The following is a 21158-nucleotide window of genomic DNA, read 5'->3' as shown; positions in this document are numbered from 1 at the left end:
GGGGGGGGGGGGAAAGTGCTTCCTTTGTATTAACCAAATACCAAGCTCAGATTGAGCAGCAGACAAAAACACATTGTGGCACACAGTCAGAAGGGTGGATGGTCTGTGTGCCTTGTGGAGGTGGCCACCAGAGGTTTTCTGCCTTCCTGGATCCCACCAAGAACATGGGCCACCGATAATCAGGACTTCTCCTAGGGTCTGCCGTTGGATTTAGAGGACTTGACTAGAGCTGGTATGCCAATGTCACGCTGGCAAACTAGGCAATATTTACTCTATGGGGACGGTTAGGTGCTGCAGCAAGTAAAGTGCTGGCCCTTTAGAAATCGGGAGGACCCGAGTTCAGTTCCAGCCTCAGACACTTCACAGCCACACTAAAAACTAGCCGTTACCTTGAGGTTACTTAACCTCAATTGCCCTCCAAAAAAAAAAAAAGCAAAAAAAAAAATTTACTCTACAGCACGTGGGAGGGAGAGCATGGGCACAAAGGCCTATGTAAGGCATGTAGGAAGGATGCAACTGTAGCAGTTTAGTGCTCTTCCATGTTCCCCTCTGTAGTCTGGCTGCTTAGCCCCCAGGAGAGGTAGGTGGCAGTACTCGGGCCCAGGGTACAGCATTCATAGTATACTTCAAAAGGGGTGAATCTAAGCATTGGTGGGTATCACAAATTCAGCAGGAGAGCTGCTTGTGTGACCCTCAACTGCTGAGTTCAGTTTTCAAACCCCAGAGAAGGGGTACTTGGATTGCCTGTTGTCTTCAGTCCTCCAAGAGTGACAGCATGGGCTAAATCTGTGATTTCATGCATACAAGGAATTCCAGCATGAGGGAATGCCCCCCAACAATGCAGGGCTGCATTATTTTTGTAACTACAGCAGAGCTGTCTAACACACAGCTTGCCACATAAGGCCTACAACATTCCCAAATGCAGCCTAAATCAGATAAAAATGTCACTGGGAAATATCTAACTAAATAAATGAATAAAAATATAAACAGTGTGATTTTCTAAGACAATAAGCAGCCCCCAGGGGTCTTTATGGGTTAGTGTCCCTCCCCCATTTCTTTTTTTTTTTTTAATAAGCAATCGGGGGTTAAGTAACTTGCTCAAGGTTACACAGCCAGGTGTTTCAGGGTGGGTGCTAAGTGTCTGAGCCCGGGATTCGATCGCTGGTGCTCTTACTCGCTGTGCTACCTGGCCGCCCCTCCTCCATTTCTATCTGAGTTTGACACCACTGGTTTTGAGCACCAAGATGTTAAGTGACTTGTCTAGTCAGAGGTGGGAAAGCCAGTCTGGGTCAGAGATGGAACTTCAGCCCTGAGCTTCCTGTTGCCAAGGCCAACTTTCTATCTACTCTCTATCCATACTGCCTCTCTGAAAGGTCATTATATAGGAGATAGTGTTGGGTTCATCTCCTTTAAACCCAGAAGCAACAGGACTGTGTTCAGACTGTAGTGTGAGTTAGACACAAGGAAAAGCTTCATCATTCACTTTAGACAATTTGAAATTTAGTTCATGGGTACAAGGACCTGTAATGGGAATGCAAATTTAAAGATATTCCCTGCCCCTAGGCTAAAGTGCACCTGGAGCCTGGGGTGGGAGGCTTGTTTTTCAGTAAATACTTCTTGATTGGCCAGTGAGTCAATAAGGTTGTTACATTCTCTGAGCCAGGAGAAGGCTATATAAGCCCTGATGTGTAGCTTTGTTTTGGGGGCTCACTTTGAGAAGTGTTCTGTGATTTGATCTGTATTCTGGGAAGCCATTGTCCAGGGTCCCCCCGGCTTTGAAAAACCCAGATGTGGAAACCCAGATGTTGACTGGGTATGGATGTAATGGTTAGACAGTTTGGAAAGCTGTCTACTTGATCTGTTAATGTCTTGATAATTCTGTCTGTATATTCTGAAGTTCAGGGTGCTGACCTTTTTCCCTGAACAAGGTAAACGATATATGTCTGACTGATTAAAGTAAGCTTGTTAACCCATTTTGAGTTGCTTTCCTTTAACAAAGCAGATCCAAGAACCTGTATGGGCAGCAAACCCTGAGGACGTGCTTGGGGTGCTTGCTGCTACAGGACCATACCAAATCATATAGACTTTTTTCAAAAAGAGAGTGAAGGGAAAGTAGATAAGCATTTATATAGCTCCTATTAGTACTACAAAAACTTTTATAACTATTTATGACTACTGCAACTACTATGATGACTACTATTACTACTATTGCTACAATTACTATCACTGCATGCTAAACACTGTGCTAAGCACTTTACAAATAAGAAAACAGGAATGAAGGATATTCTGATGGCTTTGGGGCTAAAAGCTCAGAAGTGCTTTTAGCTATCATATTGCTTTAATGTGCTAGAAAACAAAGAATTTTTTTCTGCCTTAAAACAATACTCCTTCACCTCTATATTTCTAGTATTTCTAATAGTTACCAAAGGGGGACATCTCTCCCTCCAATCTCTATTGTAGCAACTGAACTACCGTGTTTCCCCGATAATAAGACACTGTCTTATTAATTTTTTTGGACAGAAAAATACCAGAGGGCTTATTTTCAGGGGAGGGCTTATTTTAATGAACATTGACAGCAATTTTAATAAACAGGTAAATGTGAACAAAAAAATGTACCTTTATTCAATAAGCAAATCACTGGGGAAGAACAGGATGACGCGCTCACTGCTGCAGCTCTGATTGGATGCAGCTCGGAGCGCAGCGTGCGTTTCACGGGGGGGGGGGTAGCGTGTAGCACAGGGGATCACCTTCACTACAGTAGCAATCTCAATAGGGCTTATTTTCGGGGGAGGGCTTATTTTAGAGGAATCTTACACAGTAAGGAGAGGGCTTATTTTCGGGCTAGGTCTTATTATCGGGGAAACACGGTAGTTATTATATCTTTATGTCAGGGTCAGGAGTCTGAGATTAGAACCAAGATTATTCCATTGGGAAAATCCAAAAGCAGACAGTATGGGTGCCTAACCTCCCCTCCCCTCAGCTTTTAGTCTTTCCCTATTGACCAATCAGAGAATGGGAACCTACATTCTCTAGTGTGAAACCTGGGAAATGGCAAAGTCATACAGCTCTCAGTCCATTAAAAGGACAAAGATATTGTTTTTGTGTTTATCCTTCATTCTTGAAAAGGACCATAGCATTAGGGAAATGATGACAAGACTTGAAGTTGACTTTGATTTGAGTGAGGGAGGGCTGTGCACGGTCACCAGCCTCACTTACTCCTTCAGAGCCATCTGGGTCCAGGGACCAGATGTTCATCAGGATGACTGGAGGTGACCCAGGATGCAATGGGAGACCCTGGCCCTTTTAGGTTAAGGTCTTTTCAGGTTCTCATTTAGAGTGAGGTAATGCCCATCCAGTGAATAGGCCTCTTTAGGAAGTGAGTCAAGGTATGGCCCCTTTAATTAGATAAAAAAAGGAAAAAAAAAATAGAGCTGGGAGGGAAGACCCTCAGGGCTGCTGTTCCAAAGGGATACAGTCAATAAGCCAGGAGGGCCCAAAATACAGCCCTTATGTGGTTAAAGTCAAAGCAGAATTGGTTTCTAAGAGGAACATCTGAATCTACAAGCAGAGAAATCCCTGAAGTGTGGGCTGGGAAAACCCTCATCTCTAACATCACAATTGCTCCTCCAGGCTGAGGTTATCCAGGAGAAATCCCATGACCCTTCTTCCCTACCCTCAAAAAAACACAAACCATCTGGCTGAGAATTTGGTTTATGTCTTTTGGAGGGGTTGAGGTGAAGGGAAAGGAATAAACATTTATATAACACCTAATTTGTTCCAGGCACTGCGCTAAGTGATTTTTTTTTTGCTTTTTGGAGGGCAATTGGGGTTAAGTGACTTGCCCAAGGTCACATGGCTAGTTTTTGTGTTAAGTATCTAAGGCAGGATTTGAACTCAGGTCCTCCTGACTCCAGTTCCAGTGCTCTATTCACTGTGTCACCTAGCCGCCCCTATGCTAAGTGCTTTTACAAATATTATCTCACTTGTTCTTCACAACAATTCTGAGAGGTAGATGCTATTATTATTCCCATTTTACAGTTGAGGAAACTGAGGCAAACAGAGGTCAGTCAAGTGACTTGCCCAAGGTCACACAGTTAGCAAGTGCCTGAGGCTGGATTTGAACTCAGGTTTTCCTGACTCCAGGTCTATCCATTATAATACCAGCTACCTCCTTAATCAATTAATAAGGAGTTGAAGGGCCCCTCTCAGAGAAAACTTACAGTTAAGTTTCTGAAGGAATTTTAGACAGGATGAGAGCCAGTGTGATTCAGTGGAAAAAAACACTGAATTTGGAGTCACAGGACATGGTTTGAATACTGGTTTTGCCATTACTGGATGCTTTCGAGGGGGTTGGACTAGATGGCCTGTATGGTCACTTCTAGTTCTAGACTCATGATCCTTTTCTTGTCTCCACTAAGGTCAGAACAAGTGGAACTCAATTTAGTCTTAAGACTTCTTTACTGAACTTTAGAGAATTTCAAGGATTCTGGGGCCTACCATGCTGTTAGGATGCTCTTAAAAGGAATGCAGAGGCTCATCTGGGTTTTGATGTTTCCTAAAGGCCAAGGGATGGACCAGATGACCAATTCAGATCCCAAAATTCTATGCCCATGCAACTCAGTAAATAGTAATTGCCTTGCTTGCAAATTATTTGTGTGTGCCATATAATATGGGGCAATTAATGGTTTCTGAATGTCTAAGACTCAGACGCTTATTAGTCCCCATGTCATTATCTTGGGAGATGTGTGAGGGAAGGAGTTACAGGCATGAATATTCATGAGAGTAGGGACAGAGATGGCATTAGCATGAGTTCACATGGAAGACGCATTATTATTCTAGTTAGAAATGGTTTAAAAGGAATAGGAATGGAATATAAATACATAATTAAACATCTCTGTAATTAATCCATACCACAGCCTTTGGTTCCTTCCAGAAGGTCCAGAGATTAGCATCTCCAGCCCTTTTCCTTTGGAGGCCTTGCTCAGAATGGGATGGAAGGGAAAGGAGGGAGGGAGGGGGCACGTGCCACCTTCTGCACTTAAAGGAAAACCCAACAGCTTAGGGTGAGTTAATGAGCAATTGGTAATCTCCAAGGCTTGTTTCATCGCTGAGTATGTTAGAAGGAGCTGTGGGTATTTGAAAGATAAGGAAGCAGACATGGGAGAGGACAAGTGAGTCTCTGAAGGTCACACAGTAAGTCTCCACTGTGGCTGGAAATGAAGACTTGGGACTCATAGCTTGCCAGAGCTAGAACGGAATAATAGAGGTCATCTCGTCTAAACCCCTCTCTTCAACCAATTCAACATATAGGCCACTCAAAACTGTTGTCTCTCCTCTTAATATCCAAGGATGACAATGCCATACTCTCCCCTTCAGAATCATGGAATCGGGGAGATGAAAGGTGACTAACTCAGTGGTCATCTAGTTCAACCCATACCTGAAAGGAATCCCCATTATACCGTGCCTAATGAGAGCCTGCTCAGTCTGCTTAAAGGCCTCCAAGGAAAGAAACTCATCGCTTTTCTAGGCAGGTCCACTTTTGGAATTCCTAAATGTTAGGTAGTTTTTCCTGACATCTAGCCTAAATGTGCCCATCTTCATTCTCTATTCATTGTCTCTGGCTAGGCCTTCTGGAATGCTTCCTTATGTGACAGCTCTTTTAATGCCTGAAGACAGCTACCATGTTCTCTGAGTCTTCTCTTTTCCAGTCTACATCCACAGCTCCTTCAGTCAATTCTCATATGAAATGAACTCAAGGACTTTGATCACCCTTTCTCCTCTTGACAATCAAAATCTGACTTATGCCCACCTGAAATGTTCCTACTTTAACTGAAGCCTAGCTTCTTTGACTTGATTCTTCAAAAATAGTATTTTTTCCAATTACATGTAAAGACAAATTTTAACAATAATTTTTTTGTTTTTTAACTATAATTATTATGATGTAGAAAATCATAAAAATAGGAACATTTCCATATACAAAGAAAGTCAGAAAATGGGTATTGTACACAAAACCATAAATCCACTAGCTGTAACTTGTTCCTTTATGTTCAATGTTTGTCTTCATTCCCCTCTGAACCACCCCCCCACACACACATATTTTCTCCCCAATTACATGTTAAAACGTATTTTTAACATTTGATTTTTTTAAAGTTTTGAGTCACAAATTCTATCTTTCTCTCCCAAAGATGGCAAACAATTTGATTTAGGTTATATATGTGCAATCATGTAAAACACATTTCCATATTAGTCATGTTGTGAAAGAAGAAATAGACCAAAAGAAAAAAGTCACAAAAAGAAAAGAAAGTGAAAAATAATATGCTTCATTCTGCATTCAGATTCCATAGTTCTTTCTCTAGATGTGGATAACATTTTCCATCATGAGTCTTTTGGAACTGTCTTGGATCACTGTATTGCTGAAAAGAGCCAAGTCTATCACAGTTAATCTTCACAAAATGTTGTTGTTACTGTGTACAATGTCATCCTGGTTCTGTTCACTTAACTTTGCATCAGTTCAAGTAAGTCTTTCCAGGTTTAGGAAAAACTATTTTGATGAAATCACATCACTGCATATTTAAATACAGTAATGAAGCTACCCTTCAGTATTAAGAACTTCCTTTTGTTTATCATTACTGAAATACCATAGATTTAGATCTGAAAAGGACCTTCAAGGCCATTGAGTCCAACCCCCTCATTTTACAGATGAGGTCATGGAAGCACAGAGAGGTTAGGTGATTTGACTATGGTTGCATAGTCAAGTGACAGAACCAGGATCTGAACCCAGGTCTTCAGACTTCAAAATCAGCCTCCCTTCCACTGAGTCATGTGGAAAGAACACTGGAGAGAAAGAATATCGGGGTTCTCTTCTTTGCTTTACCACTATGTAACCTTAGGTACTTCTCAGCTATAAAATAAGAGGAATGAGCCCCATCATTTCTAAAGCACTGTCCACCTCTAACACTTTATGCTTGTGGGTATTACTCTTATGTCCTTGTAAACCCATTGAGGACAGGGAAGCAAGCCTTTTGTTACTTCTGCAGGTACCACAAGTGACTCAATAGCTGGTGATTGATTTCACTTCTTCTCTAGATTAAAGAAACTCAATTCCTTTGCAATGCCCCCCCCCTTTTTTTCTCATGGGAAGTAGCTTTTTAGGAAGTTTTTTTTCTTTGAGCGGATATCTGACTCCCACTCAACACTCCAGGGGCCGAACACAAATTTCTCTTCCTCCTTCCAAGCCACAAACATACAGAGGCCAGATAGGTCCAACCACACATCCTGAGGCCAAAGTCCTAGTTGGTGATGCTCAAATCTTCACCCAGTATTCACCTCGCCCCCTAGGACTAGAGCCCTATTTTATTCCCCTTTGCCTGATCCCTTCTGTTCTACTTTCCTGGCCGGTTTCCTCTGACAACTAGGGCAGGGTTCCTCCCTTCCTCTCCATCTCATGTCTTTCTAAAACCCAGAGGTCCCAACATATGCTGCGGGACATCCCAGATATCCACTGATGGCTGGTTTGGACTCTGGCCTCTTTTTTGTTTCTAGACTTCTCTAAGAAAACACATGACTTGGGGGCAGCTAGGTGATGCAGTGAATAGAGTACCGGGCCCTGGAGTCAGGAGGACCTGAGTTCAAATTTGACCTCAGACACTTAACACTTAGTAGCTGTGTGACCTTGGGCAAGCCACTTAACTCCAATTGCCCTGCCTTCCCCCCTCCAAACACACACACACACACACACACATACATACACACACACGAAAGAAAACACATGACTAGACCTCAGAATATTAGGACTTGATAGAGCATTGGAAACCAACTTTTCTAACCCATCTTCATTTCCTTCAGTTGTATCTCTCTCCCCACACCCTCCTGCAATAACAGTGGGAAAAGTCTTAAGTCCTCAATTTCTCTATCTCTGCTTTGATATGTTGATTAATCTGCAATTTTATCAAGGCAGGTAGCCCTCTGACATCTCAGAATGCATCCCATCTAGTGGCGAGAATAGTGAACAGAGTAGTGAATGGAGTGAATAGAGCATGGACCTGGAATCAGGAAGACCTGAGTTCAAAGCTTGGGCAAGTCACTTCACCTTGTTTACCTCAGTTTCCTCATCTGTCAAATGAGCTGGAGAAGGAAATGGCAACCCATTCCAGCATCTCTGCCAAGAAAAACCCAAATGCGGTCACAGAGAGTTGGACACAACTAAACAACAACAGACAGTGCTGGATCTGGAGAAAGAAAGACCTGATTTTTCAATCCTGCCTCAGACACTTCACCAGGTGAGTGACCCATGAAAACTCATTTAACTCAGTGTCCTCATTTTTAAAATGGACATAACAATATCTACAATGCCTACATAACAACACCGGTGAGATAATATATGTAAAAGGCTTTGCAAATCTGAAAATGCTGGATAATTGCTATACTGATGAAATCACAGGTAATGTCTCCCCCCCCAAAAAAAATTAGCCAGCGTTTACATACAGCACTTTAAAGCTTGAAAAATGCTCTGCAAACACACTGCCTCATTAAAGCATCGACCCTTCAAGGCAGGTACGACAGCTATAATCATTGAGGTTTAGGAGACAAGGAACCTGAACTCAATGGGTTAAATAGCTTGCCCATGGACTTAATAAGCACCTACTATGTGCCAACCACCGAGGATGTAAAGTAAGCCAAAAACCAGTCCCTGCCCTCAAAGAGCTTACACTATTATAGGGGAAACAACATGCAAATAAACATGTGCAAACAAAATAGAGACAGTAGATACTGGAGATCACTTCAGAGGGAAGGTACTAACATCAAAGAGGGACAGGGGAGGGGAGGGTGTCAATGAAGGCATCTTGCAGAAGGTGGGCTTTAGCTGAGACTAGCTATAGAAGCCAGGAGGTAAGGACAAGGAGGGGTGGAGGTGTGCACAGAAAACGACACAGTAACTGTCCAAATCAGAATCTGAATCCTTATCTTCCTGATTCCAAATCTAATATTCTGTGCACTAAACCACATTGTCTCTTAAAAGGAATCGTAATAATATTGAGGTTTCAGGTTCCGTTCCTGGACAGGCAAGCCAGAAGACAATCTTGTGGATTGTAATAACTAGCAGAGAATGCTGGTGTTGACTTTACTGCCTTATGTGGTTCCTGGGAGAGGGAATGGGTGGCAGGAAAGTTCTTTGGGCTGGCAAATGTTTGGGACTGTGTTATCCCAATAAATCAGTTATTGTTGTTGAATTGTTACAGTCCTGTCCAGCTCTTCCTGACCAGGAGTTTTCTTGGCAAAGATACTGTAGTGGTTTGTCATTTCCTTCTCCAACTCATCTGACTGATGAAGAAACTGAGGTTAAGTGACTTGCCCAGGGTCACACAGCTAGGAAGCATCTAAAGCTGAATTTGAACTCAGGTCTTCCTGACTCCAAGCCCAGGGTTCATGGATAATATCCAAAACCTTCATCATTCAATGTTGGGTCTGGTACTAAGCAAAACTGTCAGACTGGCAAAGTGTCTTTGAAGCCTTCACATCTCCCTATCCTAGATCACTTTCCCCTTTTAAATATATCTCCTTTGTTGCTTTCTCCAAAGGCTTGGTGTCTCTATCCTATATCACTTTCCCCTTTTAAATATTTCTCTTTCTTTGTTGCCTTCTCCAAAGGCTTGGCACTCTCTCCAGCTCTTCAGGAAGCAGAACTGATTGGTTATGGCCATACTAAGATGTTATTGACCGGCAATTAGTCAGCTAAGCATTTATTAAGCACTTACTGTGCTCCAGGCATTGTATTAAGCATTAGGGAATACAAAGCAAGGCAAAAAAAAAAAAAAAGAAAGAAAAAATTCCCAAAAGCCACAGTCCCTGCCTTCAGGAAGTTCCAATTCTAATGATGGCTCAGGGAGGACCTCCTGGGGTTAAACTCAAAGGGATGATGTGGTCAATCAATCAATAAGCATTTATTGAGCACCTCCTGTGTGCCAAGCACTTCGGGTTACAAAGAAAAAAATTCCCTTCTTTGAAGGAGTTTAGATAATGGCAGGATTCAGAGGGAGGGGGCGGGGGATTTTTTTTGGGAAGGGGACTTTCCAGAACCTTGAAACATCATGTTTCATAGATGACTAACCATGCTTAGCACATGGGACCCTTAATCTTTAACTTAAATGCCCAAACACCATCCAACTTAAAAATGATCAACAGACAACAAAGAAGAAAGCTGGACAGAATAGGTAAGGGAACTAGAAATCTGGAAGCTGGTGCTGGCCCCCTACCCTGCACATAACTGGTATTTATTAAATGTTTAAATTTGTTGACTTGAGACTTGGGGTCAAGTCTCAGTTCTACCACCTACCATCTTTGTGACTCTTGGTTACTTCCCATCCCCGGGCCTCAGTTTTCTCCAACTAAGACTAGATATCTCCTCCTTCCTATCAGATTGTCAAAACTGATGGAAAGGGAAAATGACAAATGGGGGAGGGGCTGTGGGAAAATGCCTTGTTGATGGAGCTGTGAATTCTTGGGCCATTCATTCTGAAAATGAATTTGTAACTATATGCAAAGCTACTCAACTATATATAATCTTTGAACCAGTGATGCCATGATGAGGCATATACTCTCCTAAAGAGGAAAGGGGGTGGGGGAAGGCCCACATGTACAGATATATTTATAGCAGAGGTTTTTGTTTGATAGTGTCAAGGAATTGGAAACTAGGGGGGTGCCTACTAATTGGGGAATGACTGAACAAATTATGACATATGAATGTAACAGAATATTATTGTGTGATAAGAAATGATGAAAGGTAGAGCTTCAGAGAAACCTGGGAAAGTTTGTCCTAACTGATGTGGAATGAAGCGAGAAGAACCAGGAGAAGAATTTACAAAATAACAACAACATTGTAAAAATAATCAGTTTCGAATGACTTAACAACTCTGATCAATGCAATAACCAATTACAATTCCAAAGGGCCTGTGAAGAAGGAGATATCTACCTCCTAATAGGGAACTGAGAAGCTCTGGACACAGAACAATATATACATCTTGGGACACTGCCAACATGGGAATTTGTTTCGCTTATTTGTTATAAGGGTTTTGAGTTTCTTTTTTGGGGGGAGGGGAGAGGTAGAAGGGAAAGAATATAAATGCTTGTGAATTTTTAACAAGACTAGATGTCTTTTAAGGGTTCTTTCTTGCTCCAAAACATTGATTCTTAAAAGCTAAAAAAAATTGTCAAGTAAACAAGTATTTATTTTTTGTTGTTCAGTCACTTCAATCACATCTGACTGTGACTCCATTTTTGGTTTTCTTGGCAAAGATACTGGAGTGGTTTGCCATTTCCTCCTCCAGCTCATTTTAAAGATGAGGAAACTGAGGCAAACTGGGTTATATGACTTGCCTAGGGTGACACAGCTAGTAAGTGTCTGAGGCTGGATTTGAACTCAGGTCTTCCTGACTCCAGGTCCAGCAATCTATCCACTGTGTCACCTAGCTGCCAAGCATTTATCAAGTGCCTCCTCTGTGTCAAACAAAGTGCTAAGAACTCGTTAATATAACATCACCCAGGAATGTGCCGATATAGTGACAATTACACCACAACCACCTCTAGGCTCCAGCAGAATTTCTTGGGGGATTGGGGTGGGGAAAAGAATCAGAAAAAAACAAATCTCCCTGCCAACATCTAGAATTTTCCAGATTGAAAAGAACAAATGAAAGGCATCGTGGGAGAAAGAGAGAGAGGGAGAGAGAGAGAGAGAGAGAGAGAGTGCTGGCCTTAGAGCCAGGAAGAAGCACGATCAAATCCCACCTCTAACTAATATTGGCTGTGTGACCCTAGGTAGCACCATAGTACATGGAGCACCAGCCCTGGAGTCAGGAAGACTCATCTTCCTGAGTTCAAATCTAGCCTCAGACACTTAATAACTGTATGACCCTGGGCAAGTCACTTTACCCTGTTTGCTTCAGTTTCCTCTTCTGTAAAATGAACTGGAGAAGGAAATGGCAAACCACTCCAGTATCTCTGCCAAGGAAACCCCAAATGGGGTCACAAAGAGTCAGACACAACTGAACAGCAGAACATACCCTGGGTAAGTCACTTAACCTCAAACTGTTCTAGACAACTCTCTAAGGCTTGGCAGAGGAGGTGCCAATCTGCATTGGGAGAGGGAGTTTCCTCAGCTGGGAATTCCCTGCACCAATAAAAACAGATCCAATCCCTAGCCCTAAAAAAGACAACAGGAGCTCTGATGTTTATCTTCCCTTGCTCTCCAGGCAAGCTAGTGCACTAGACCGGCCACCCATCTATTACAGCTCTTCAGATAACAAGCATCCTCTGAAATCTGATCTTTCAGCAACTGATTAAGAATCTTTCCATGGCTGGAAATTATCTGTGTTTTGACCAATAACACAAGTACACTGCTCCTGATTCATTAAGGAACATTAAAGAAAAACAAAAAACCCAAAGGAAATCGTGGCTGTGGATGGATGGTAATTTAATTTAAAAGATACATCCTGATTGCAGGGCCAAGGGGAAGGGGAGAGGATGAGTGCTGAGAAGAGGAAAAAATGAAAGCCCTGCTGCGAAGGCAGCTTCATTTGAGGTCAGGGGTAAACTCAGCAGGGGTTTACAGTTACTTAAATCACTGGGGTGTTTCTGGCATTTTTGTGTGTCGATGAACGTGCATGGTGGTCACCCCATTATTCATCTTTTAATGCTAGATCAGCTTGGGAGGGATCAAGGCATTAGGGAGGATCAATGGGCCATCACTGAGGCACTCTGCCATCATTTTATTCATCTTCTCTCGGGCTCCTCCAAATCAAGATCAAGTTCTCTGAAAAGGAGTAGGCCTGCTAGAAGAGTCTGGTGTGATCTGAAGGCCAGAAAATCAGCCATATCTGGCAGCTCTTTGGGCAGTGAAGGGACAGATGGACCTTGAATAGGCAATGTTTTTGGGTTTTTTTTGCAAGTAGGGCAGCTAGGAGGTACAATGGATAAAGCACTGGGACTGGAGTCAGCAAGACCTCAGTTCAAATTCAGCCTCAGACACCTCCTGGCTGTATGACCTTGGACAAATCATTTAACCCTGCTTGCCTCAGTTTCTTCAGCTGTAAAATGTACTGGAAAAGAAGATGGAAAACCACTCCAGTATCTTTGCCAAGAAAACACCAAATGGGATAATAAATAGTAGGACATGAATGAAAAATGACTGAACAACAAACTTCTGTGTGTGGGAGCACAGTGGATTTCTAGTCAAGCTTGGGTCCCTTCTAAGTTGGCTCAAATTTCTCTACTTCATGTGTACAGGTTGGAGTGAATTAGGCCAAAGGCTTTCACTGGTCATCAGGGTCGCACGAAGAAGTAGTATGGGTATGATGGGAAGATCATCAAATTAAGAGACAGAAGAGCTAAATTCAAATCTCATTTCTGCTGCTTACTATCCGTTTGACTTTAGGAATTCTGATGCTTTCTGGGCTTCAGTTCCCTAGTCTATAAAATGAAGGGGTTGAACTAGATGATTGCTAAAATCTCTTTCAGCTATAAATTCTAAACCACTTGGACCCCACGAGCCTGAGTTTCCTCACTTGTCAAATGAAGATGGAGAGTAGAGGCCACGCCATGTATGACGTATCCACAGAGCCAATGAACCTCATTGTAACATCGTCCCATCAATACCGCTCTTTTGGAAAGCACTGCCCCTCACAATGTTGTTTTACCTAAAAATCAGTTTTTCCAAAAGCCCTTGAGTCAATTAATAACATTTATTAAGCACCTACTATATGCCAGGGACTGGGAGAACAATATTAGGCAGCATAAAGTGCTATGCAAGTATTACAGGTTATTATTAATAATAGTATAGCAATAATGAAGCAGGGCTGATATCCATGTCCACCAGGGGAAACCCTAGCTTCAAAACACATCCACCTAAAGGGTTGGTAGTTTTAGGGAAACTATAACTCTACAAAGATTTCTGAGCAAAATTCCTTTTTGGTTTTGTTTTGTTGTTTTTTTTTTGCTTGGGATTCTAATGACAAAGAGAACTCCCAGTGTAGTAACCCCCTTCAGATGCAAATGGCAAGTCATCTGTACCTTTCAGAGGGAAGTAAAGGGCTGAACTCCTGTGGGAGAGTATACCTCTACAGGTAACTGACAGCATGATTTGACTGAAGTATGAACAGCAAAACATGGTGGCCACAGTCACCACATCCTACAGGACCAACTTGTACAAACTTCAGGCCAATTGGCATCCTCATCAGGGCTGCTTGTTTTCCAGGGGCCATAAGTCAAGGCTCTTAATGACATCTCTCCCAAAGGGTGGGTAGAGTGTCTATTGAATTCTTGTCATCAACTGACTTCCCCTGGGTACCATCTGGCACTGACATTCAAGCACCTTTCTGTAACACATAATCTCTTTGAAGATCTTTCTCACACTAAATCATCATAAACTGCTCTGGGGAATGAACTTTTCAGAAAAAAAAGCTCATCAGAAATTTGTATCAGATGGGTAAGACCCAAAGTCATTTTATAAACTTTGCTTAATAAGGACTAGGGTGGACACATCTACCTAGATGCTGTTGAAATGTTTGTGAGCCCAAAGGTTCTTAAGGATTACCTTAAGAGGTCACCACGTCTAAGAATACATTTTACAATAGCAGAATCAGTCAGTCAATAAGCATTTATTAAGTGCCTACCGTGTGCCAGGGGGCACTGTGCTAAGAACTAAGTATGTAAAGAAAGGCAAAAAAAAAAAGTCCCTGCTCTCAAGGAGCTCACAGTCTATTGGGGGAGACCAACATACAAGAAACTGTTTCCTCTGCTATTAACATGTCTCAAGGAAAGCTGCGGAAGGCTCATCTAACAAAATCTGCCCCATGGCTGGTAAGAAGTTGAAAGTAACCCTGATCCTGACCTTACAGGAAAGGACTTTCTGATCTAAATGCTAGAACCTGCACCTCATTTCCCTCCTCATCATACCAGATGGCTTAGAACTCCCAGAATATTCCTTGGTCTAAAAGGGCCTTGGATATCCTCTCCTCCAATCCACTCATTTTATAGTGGAAGAGACTAAAGCCCATAGTCTAGAGTAATGTCCAGGGAGAACATCTAGGACTAGAAGTCAGATCTCAGGAGAGATCCAATTCATTTCTCTAGCCATGATGTGGGCTACCATGATGTCTGTGTACATCTTGTTTATGAACCACAGACACAAAGCCAGGACCAAAACAGCCTGGGTCAACACATGAACCAGTGATACAGCATTAAGAAGTGCATTGGAATGAGCCCTGACCTCTAGAGTCAGAAGTAGGAGGAGGAGGGGTGGTGGTGGTGGTGGTACTTGTTGAATTGTGTCCAACTTTTTGTGACCCCCACAGACTACTGCATGCTAGGGCCTTCTATCCTTCACTATCTCTCAAAGTCTGTCCAAGATCATGTTAACTGCTTCCATGACACCATGTATCCATCTCACCCTATGCTATCCCCTTTTCCTTCTGCCATCAATCTTTCCCAACATCAGGGTCAGAAGACCAGGGTTCAAATCCCACTTCTGAGGTTTACCATCTATGTGACTGTGTGACCTTGGATAAATCACTTAACTTCCCTAGGCCCCAGTTTCCTCATCTGAAAAGTGAGTGTGTCAGACTAGATGGCCTCTAAATACCCTCTGCATTTGAGATCCATGATCCTAGAATATCCCTTGGCTTTAACAGCCACCACTATACCAGCAAGGGCCAATATATAACAGGTGTCAAGGGGTGATGTTTAGGGGAGGCCAAGCAAATTAAGAACTCTGAGGACCATCCTAAGGCCTGGCAATCTCTCCTGGTCTTTCACAAAAAAGGAAATGAGGTTGGCTCAAGGCAACCAGAAGAGAAAGGGTATAAAACAGGAAACTGCTGGTCTGTCAGTTACCAAAACATGCCCACAGGTAATTCAGGGGGGAGGCTTCAGATAGCCAGCTAGGAGCTTCGAATACAAGCAGTAATCCAGACTTCCCAATCAGAAAGCAAAAGACAGCCAGATGACACCAATGTCAAACCAATTAGTGACTTAATAATGCACAGAGATAAAGAGACATCCCTTTTAAAGAGGGAAGACAGCAGAGAGGGAGATTGGAACACAAAACCACACAGTGACATTTTTTTCTCCCTTATCTAACCCACTGCAGCAAGGTGAGGGGAGCCCCTGGGCAGCAAAATATCCTGCCAGCAAAAAAGATTATTTCCAGTTGAGAACTCCATTCCTTACCTGCAGAATAAGGCTCTTGCTTCTCTGCATAAATGAATTCCTTCCTTTCATACTTGGCTCGGATCCACTGTTCTCGGAGGAGTCTGTAAGACAGAGAGAGAAGAGGCAAGGTCTGGGTGCTGAACGGAAAGCTGTGATCATTAATTCGACAAGGAAGATGGCAGCTGAGAGCACAAGTTCCTGGAAAATGAATTTGCAGGTCAGTGGCTCTCACGAAGTCCTCTGACCTCAAAAGACTTGGAGATGTTGCCTTTTGAGTACCAACAAAACCATCGCTGTAAAACCATATGGAGAAAAGAGGCCTTAATAAAAATTCATTTTAACAACCTTATCCACTCCCAGAGTACATTCAGCAGAGGACTTCGTTAACTCTGTGCAAACTGCCCACGGCTGCGTTTAGAGCTTCCCAATGTAAATATTTTTTGATTCTAAACAATTAGGCTCAAAATGACACAGCCTCCATCCTCTGAATGGATAAGAGTGGAATTATTAAGCAGAAGGGAATGGATGCTGAGAGGGGTAAGATGGTTCCTGATATGACCAAGGCAGCAGCTGAAACAAGAGGCAGACACTGGGCAAGCCCAGGACTTTGCATGTTAATGAATTTTTGCCCTTTTATTCAAGATTTATGAAGAGCTTTTTCACTGGAACGCCCGAAGTAGTAATTTTTAAGACACTAGTATATGGAGACGAGAGGTTTATGATCTTTGAAGGTCTGGAAGAGGATAGCAAGCATTAAGATTGGCCCCCAACTCTTTCCTGCTCATGCTGACCTACATCATCCATAATCCAATGGATCTTCAAGCTCTTGCATATGAGGCAGATGACACCCCATCCTTGCCTTCTTATCCTTAACTATATCTTCCGAGAAATCTTCCTACAATCATAGGAACATTGGGTCATAGAAGTAAAGGTAGAAAGAACCTCAAAGGCATCCAAATCTATCAATTTACTTACAGACAAGGAAACTGAGGTCCAGAGAAGTTAAATCACTTGCCCTTGGCCACAGAACTAGTAAATGTTAGAGGTGGAGTTTGAATTCAGGTATTTCTTGCCTCCAGGTCAGGTTCTCTTTCTCATACCAACATGGAGAATTATTTTAAGTCAATTCAATGAGCATTTGGGGGGGGGGAGAGGGAAGGTAATGCAATTGGGGTTAAGTGACTTGACCAAGGTCACACAGCTAGTAAGTGTGTCAAGTGTCTGAGGCCACATTTGAACTCAGGTCCTCCTGATTCCAGGGCCAGTGATCTATTCACTGTGCTACCTAGCTGCCCTGAGCATTTATTTTTTAAGCACCTGTACTGTGTACCTATCATTGTTATTACTTGGCATCTGGGCATTTAAAGGAAGACCATGGCACAGGCATCAGAACTCAGACATGAGCCTTCTCCACTTGCTGTCTCTGAGGAACATGGTTCCTTCCCTTGTTCTGATTATATGGTGAGCCATTTTAAGTTGGTGTGGGAGGAAATGAGCTTTCACCAAGTGGTTCCTCAAGCATTCTCCCGGTCTGGGGATGCACACAAATCTGTGGTCATTCCTGACTGTCGCTAAAGCTGCTGGAGAAAAAGCTCTCTCCAGGACTAGCTAATATGAAAAGGGAATCCAAGGACCCCAATGTACTTTTGCTGCTTGGATAATGGAAGGAATTCTCAGTGGATTTCAGGCTTTTCTTCTGCCAACTTTCACAGTAGTAGATTACCTGCCTCCACGTTCAGCATCCCTTAGACTATCTTAAAAGGGATGTCCAGAAATTTGAGTAAAGGCCCACAGAAGCAAAAACAGAAATGATTAATAGTATGGGAGGTGAGATTTATGAAGGAAAGTTAAATAACCTACGAGCTTTTGATCCAGAGAAGATAAGACATATAAAGGGTAGATGTATAAAGGGTTACTATGAGAAGAGTGCTATAACTCAATTTCTTTACTTATTTTTTTTTAAGCAATTGGGGTTAAGTAACTTGCTCAAGGTTACACAGCCAGTTATTTCTGGGTGTGGTGCTAAGTATCTGAGCCCAGATTGGATCCACCAGGTCATCCCAACACTGGGGCCGGTGCTCTTATTCGCTGAGCCACCTGGCCGCCCAATTTCTTTACTTATTGAAAGAAGAGGTTAAGTTATATCAAGTGCGACTGAAGTAGGGTGATACATGTACCCCTAGGAGAATGAGAAGCTTGTCAAAATGGCAGAGGAATATTTGGTTATGTCTCATAGTTCACAGATATAGATCTGGAAGGGACCATGGAGCCAGTCAGGTCTAACTCCTTCATTTTACAGATAAGGAAACTGAGGCAGAAAGAGGTTAAGTGACTTGCTCAGAGTCACACAGCTAGTAAATGTCTGAGACTGTACTGATTGCAAGTCTAGTGTTCTAACTAATAAAAAGTAAATAACCATATCATCTTATTGAAATTAATCTCCTTGTTTTGTTTTTGTGGGCATATGCATGCTAAATTCTATAATTTATTTCCTTTCATACTGAAGAGGAGGTATTGGAAGGTTTGCTGAAAATCAGGAGATGCAGGGACCAAAAATGGTTGGGAACCCTGGGTTGGATGATCTGTAAGGCTGTTTCCAGGTCTGACTTTCTACAATTCTAAGTAATTCTCCATCTTCCCAGGGGAATGAAAAGGACTGACCTACTCTCCCCACTTATCCAACTCCTGACTCTTTACCCTTCAAAGCCTATGTCAAATGTACCCTTACCAGGAAGATCTCCACGATCATTCTAGCTCAGAGCTTTTTTTTCTTCTTTTTAACCTATCGAATACTTGTAGAATGAAGGATTAGATGAGTTATAACATAAAGGATTGAAGGCAGACTCTCAGAAGAACTTCCCAGTTCCTGATTGTAAGGATGATCTCACATGGGGACAGGGTGCTAAGGGAAGACCAAAAATAGACTCAACAACCATCTAGCTCACATGGTTTATTTATACCATGGATATCTAGGATTTCTGGAGTAGCAACATCCTTTTATTTTGTTATTATTTAGTTATCTCAGTCATGTCCAACTCTTTGGGACCCCATCTGGGGTTTTCTTGGCAAAGATACTGCAATGGTTTGCTATTTCCTTCTCCAGTTCATTTTACAGATGAGGAAATGGAAGTAACAAGAGTTAAGTGACTTGGCCAGGATCACATAGCTAGTAAGTTTCTGAGGTCAGATTTGAACTCAGGAAGAGAAGTCTTCCTGACTAAAGACATAATACTCTGTCCACTGTGCCATCCAGCTGCTACACTCTCTTGTTAGTTTGATTTTATAATATCTACACATCCCCTCAAAAGCCATATGGTATTTTTTGTCACACTAAAATAAATTAAAATTAAAAAATATTTTGGTGGGTTGTATGACACCACCTGAAATAATAAGAAACACCACAGGGAGATGCAAAATCCAGAATTTTGGAAACACTCTGTGACTTTGCACCTGCCTGGGGTCAGGCAAGGGCTGAACCAATGGCATCATCCCATCCAACTCCTGGATTCTACAGTTACAAAGGATGCAGAAAGAGCAGAAGGCAATCCTTCCAAAAGTAGCATTTATTGTGCAATCTCTCCATCTCTCTTCCTCCAAAGATAAGGGCAATGTTCTCTCCCATACTTAGCAAAGGGCCTAAGGCTCTCACAAATGTCCTCTGGGGTTTGGAGGAGGAGGTTAGTGAACGAAGAGGCCAACCATCTATTATCACATTATAGCTTCCGGAAGTCTTGTGGAAAACACTTGAAACCTCACTTTCAGGCAAATAAGAAATGTAGATGTACTAGGAAGAACAAAGATTTGGGAGTCAGGAGTTCACTAAGCTGCAGTGTGACTGGCCAAGTCATTTAATCCATTGGGTCTCAGTTTCCTCATCTGTAAAAGGGGGATAATTATGACAATTCACATAACTATAGCGCTTGAAGGCTCACAGCAACTTTTCTTACAACAAACATGAGGGAGAAACTATAGGGATTATTCTCATTTTAATGATGATAAAATTGAGTTCCAGGTAAAGGGATTTGTGCCATGATCAGCAAGTTAGTTAAAGGCATAGACAACATTCAAACTCAGGTCTCCTTACTCCAAGTTCAAGACTCTTTCACTGTATCAGACTACTTGCCCTGTTTTTCTCTCAGGGTTGTTTTGAAGGTCAGATGAGAAATGTGTGTGTTGGGCTGCTGCAGAAGGTAATCCAGGAGAAACCTGGTAAGGCCTTCTTGAATATCTCCTGTATCTGTTGAGTTCCATTTCTCTTTCATAAGGCATGAACTGTCATAAGCCAGGATGCTCCTTTTGCTCTTTTAACAAAATATTCAGAATGGCTGATTCATGACTGGCTCATACATCTGGGCTATACCCTTGTGATTTGCATCTTAAAAGGAGAATAGAGAGAAAGAAATGACAGGGAATATAGAAAGAAACACAAAGAGTGAATGGTGGGGGCGGCCAGGTAGCACAGCGAGTAAGAGCACCGGCTCCAGTGTTGAGAAGACCTGGAGATCGAATCCCGGGCTCAGACACTTAGCACCCACCCAGAAACACCTGGCCATGTAACCTTGAGCAAGTTACTTAACCCTGATTGCTTAGGGGCGGCCAGGTGGCTCAGCGAGTAAGAGCACGGCTCCAGTGTCGGGATGACCTGGATCAAATCGGGGCTCAGATACTCAGCACCACACCCAGAAATAACTGGTCATGTAACCTTGAGCAAGTTACTTAACCCCGATTGCTTTAAAAAAAAAAAAAGAGTGAATGGTGGCACTGAGGCTTGCATTCAGTTCTTTAGAGAGGATGCCTAGATGTGTGCACAGCTCCAGATATGGGAGGCAAAGCAGATGAACAGCAATGGACTTCTAGAACCTCATTCTGGAGAAATATCTCCAGATTTCAGCCTTCACTAGTACTGTGAGTTATGGGGACTGTGCAGGTCGGAGGAGGGAGGTAGACTCTTTAGCAAC

The 21158-nt window shown here is 42.5% G+C and overlaps 2 protein-coding genes across 3 annotated transcripts in view; both read right to left on the bottom strand.

The window, feature by feature from the left end:
• The window catches only part of ADAP1 (ArfGAP with dual PH domains 1), a 171744-nt gene that overhangs the window by 87820 nt on the left and 62766 nt on the right, over positions 1-21158 (bottom strand). For both annotated transcript variants that reach the window (XM_069084872.1, XM_069084873.1), the window contains exon 4: positions 16219-16301. In XM_069084872.1, the coding sequence (XP_068940973.1) occupies positions 16219-16301 (83 nt within the window). The remainder of the gene's footprint in view (positions 1-16218; positions 16302-21158) is intronic.
• Positions 1-21158, bottom strand: part of PRKAR1B (protein kinase cAMP-dependent type I regulatory subunit beta) — a 716155-nt gene that overhangs the window by 645817 nt on the left and 49180 nt on the right. The window lies entirely within an intron of this gene.

This window comes from Petaurus breviceps, unplaced genomic scaffold (genome assembly GCF_028583685.1).
Source record: "Petaurus breviceps papuanus isolate PSGF00001 unplaced genomic scaffold, PetGlider_PUasm1.0 175, whole genome shotgun sequence".
NCBI lineage: Eukaryota > Metazoa > Chordata > Mammalia > Diprotodontia > Petauridae > Petaurus > Petaurus breviceps.
The sequence above is the reverse complement of the archived record's forward strand: the minus strand, read 5'-3'. Positions and strand labels throughout refer to the sequence as shown.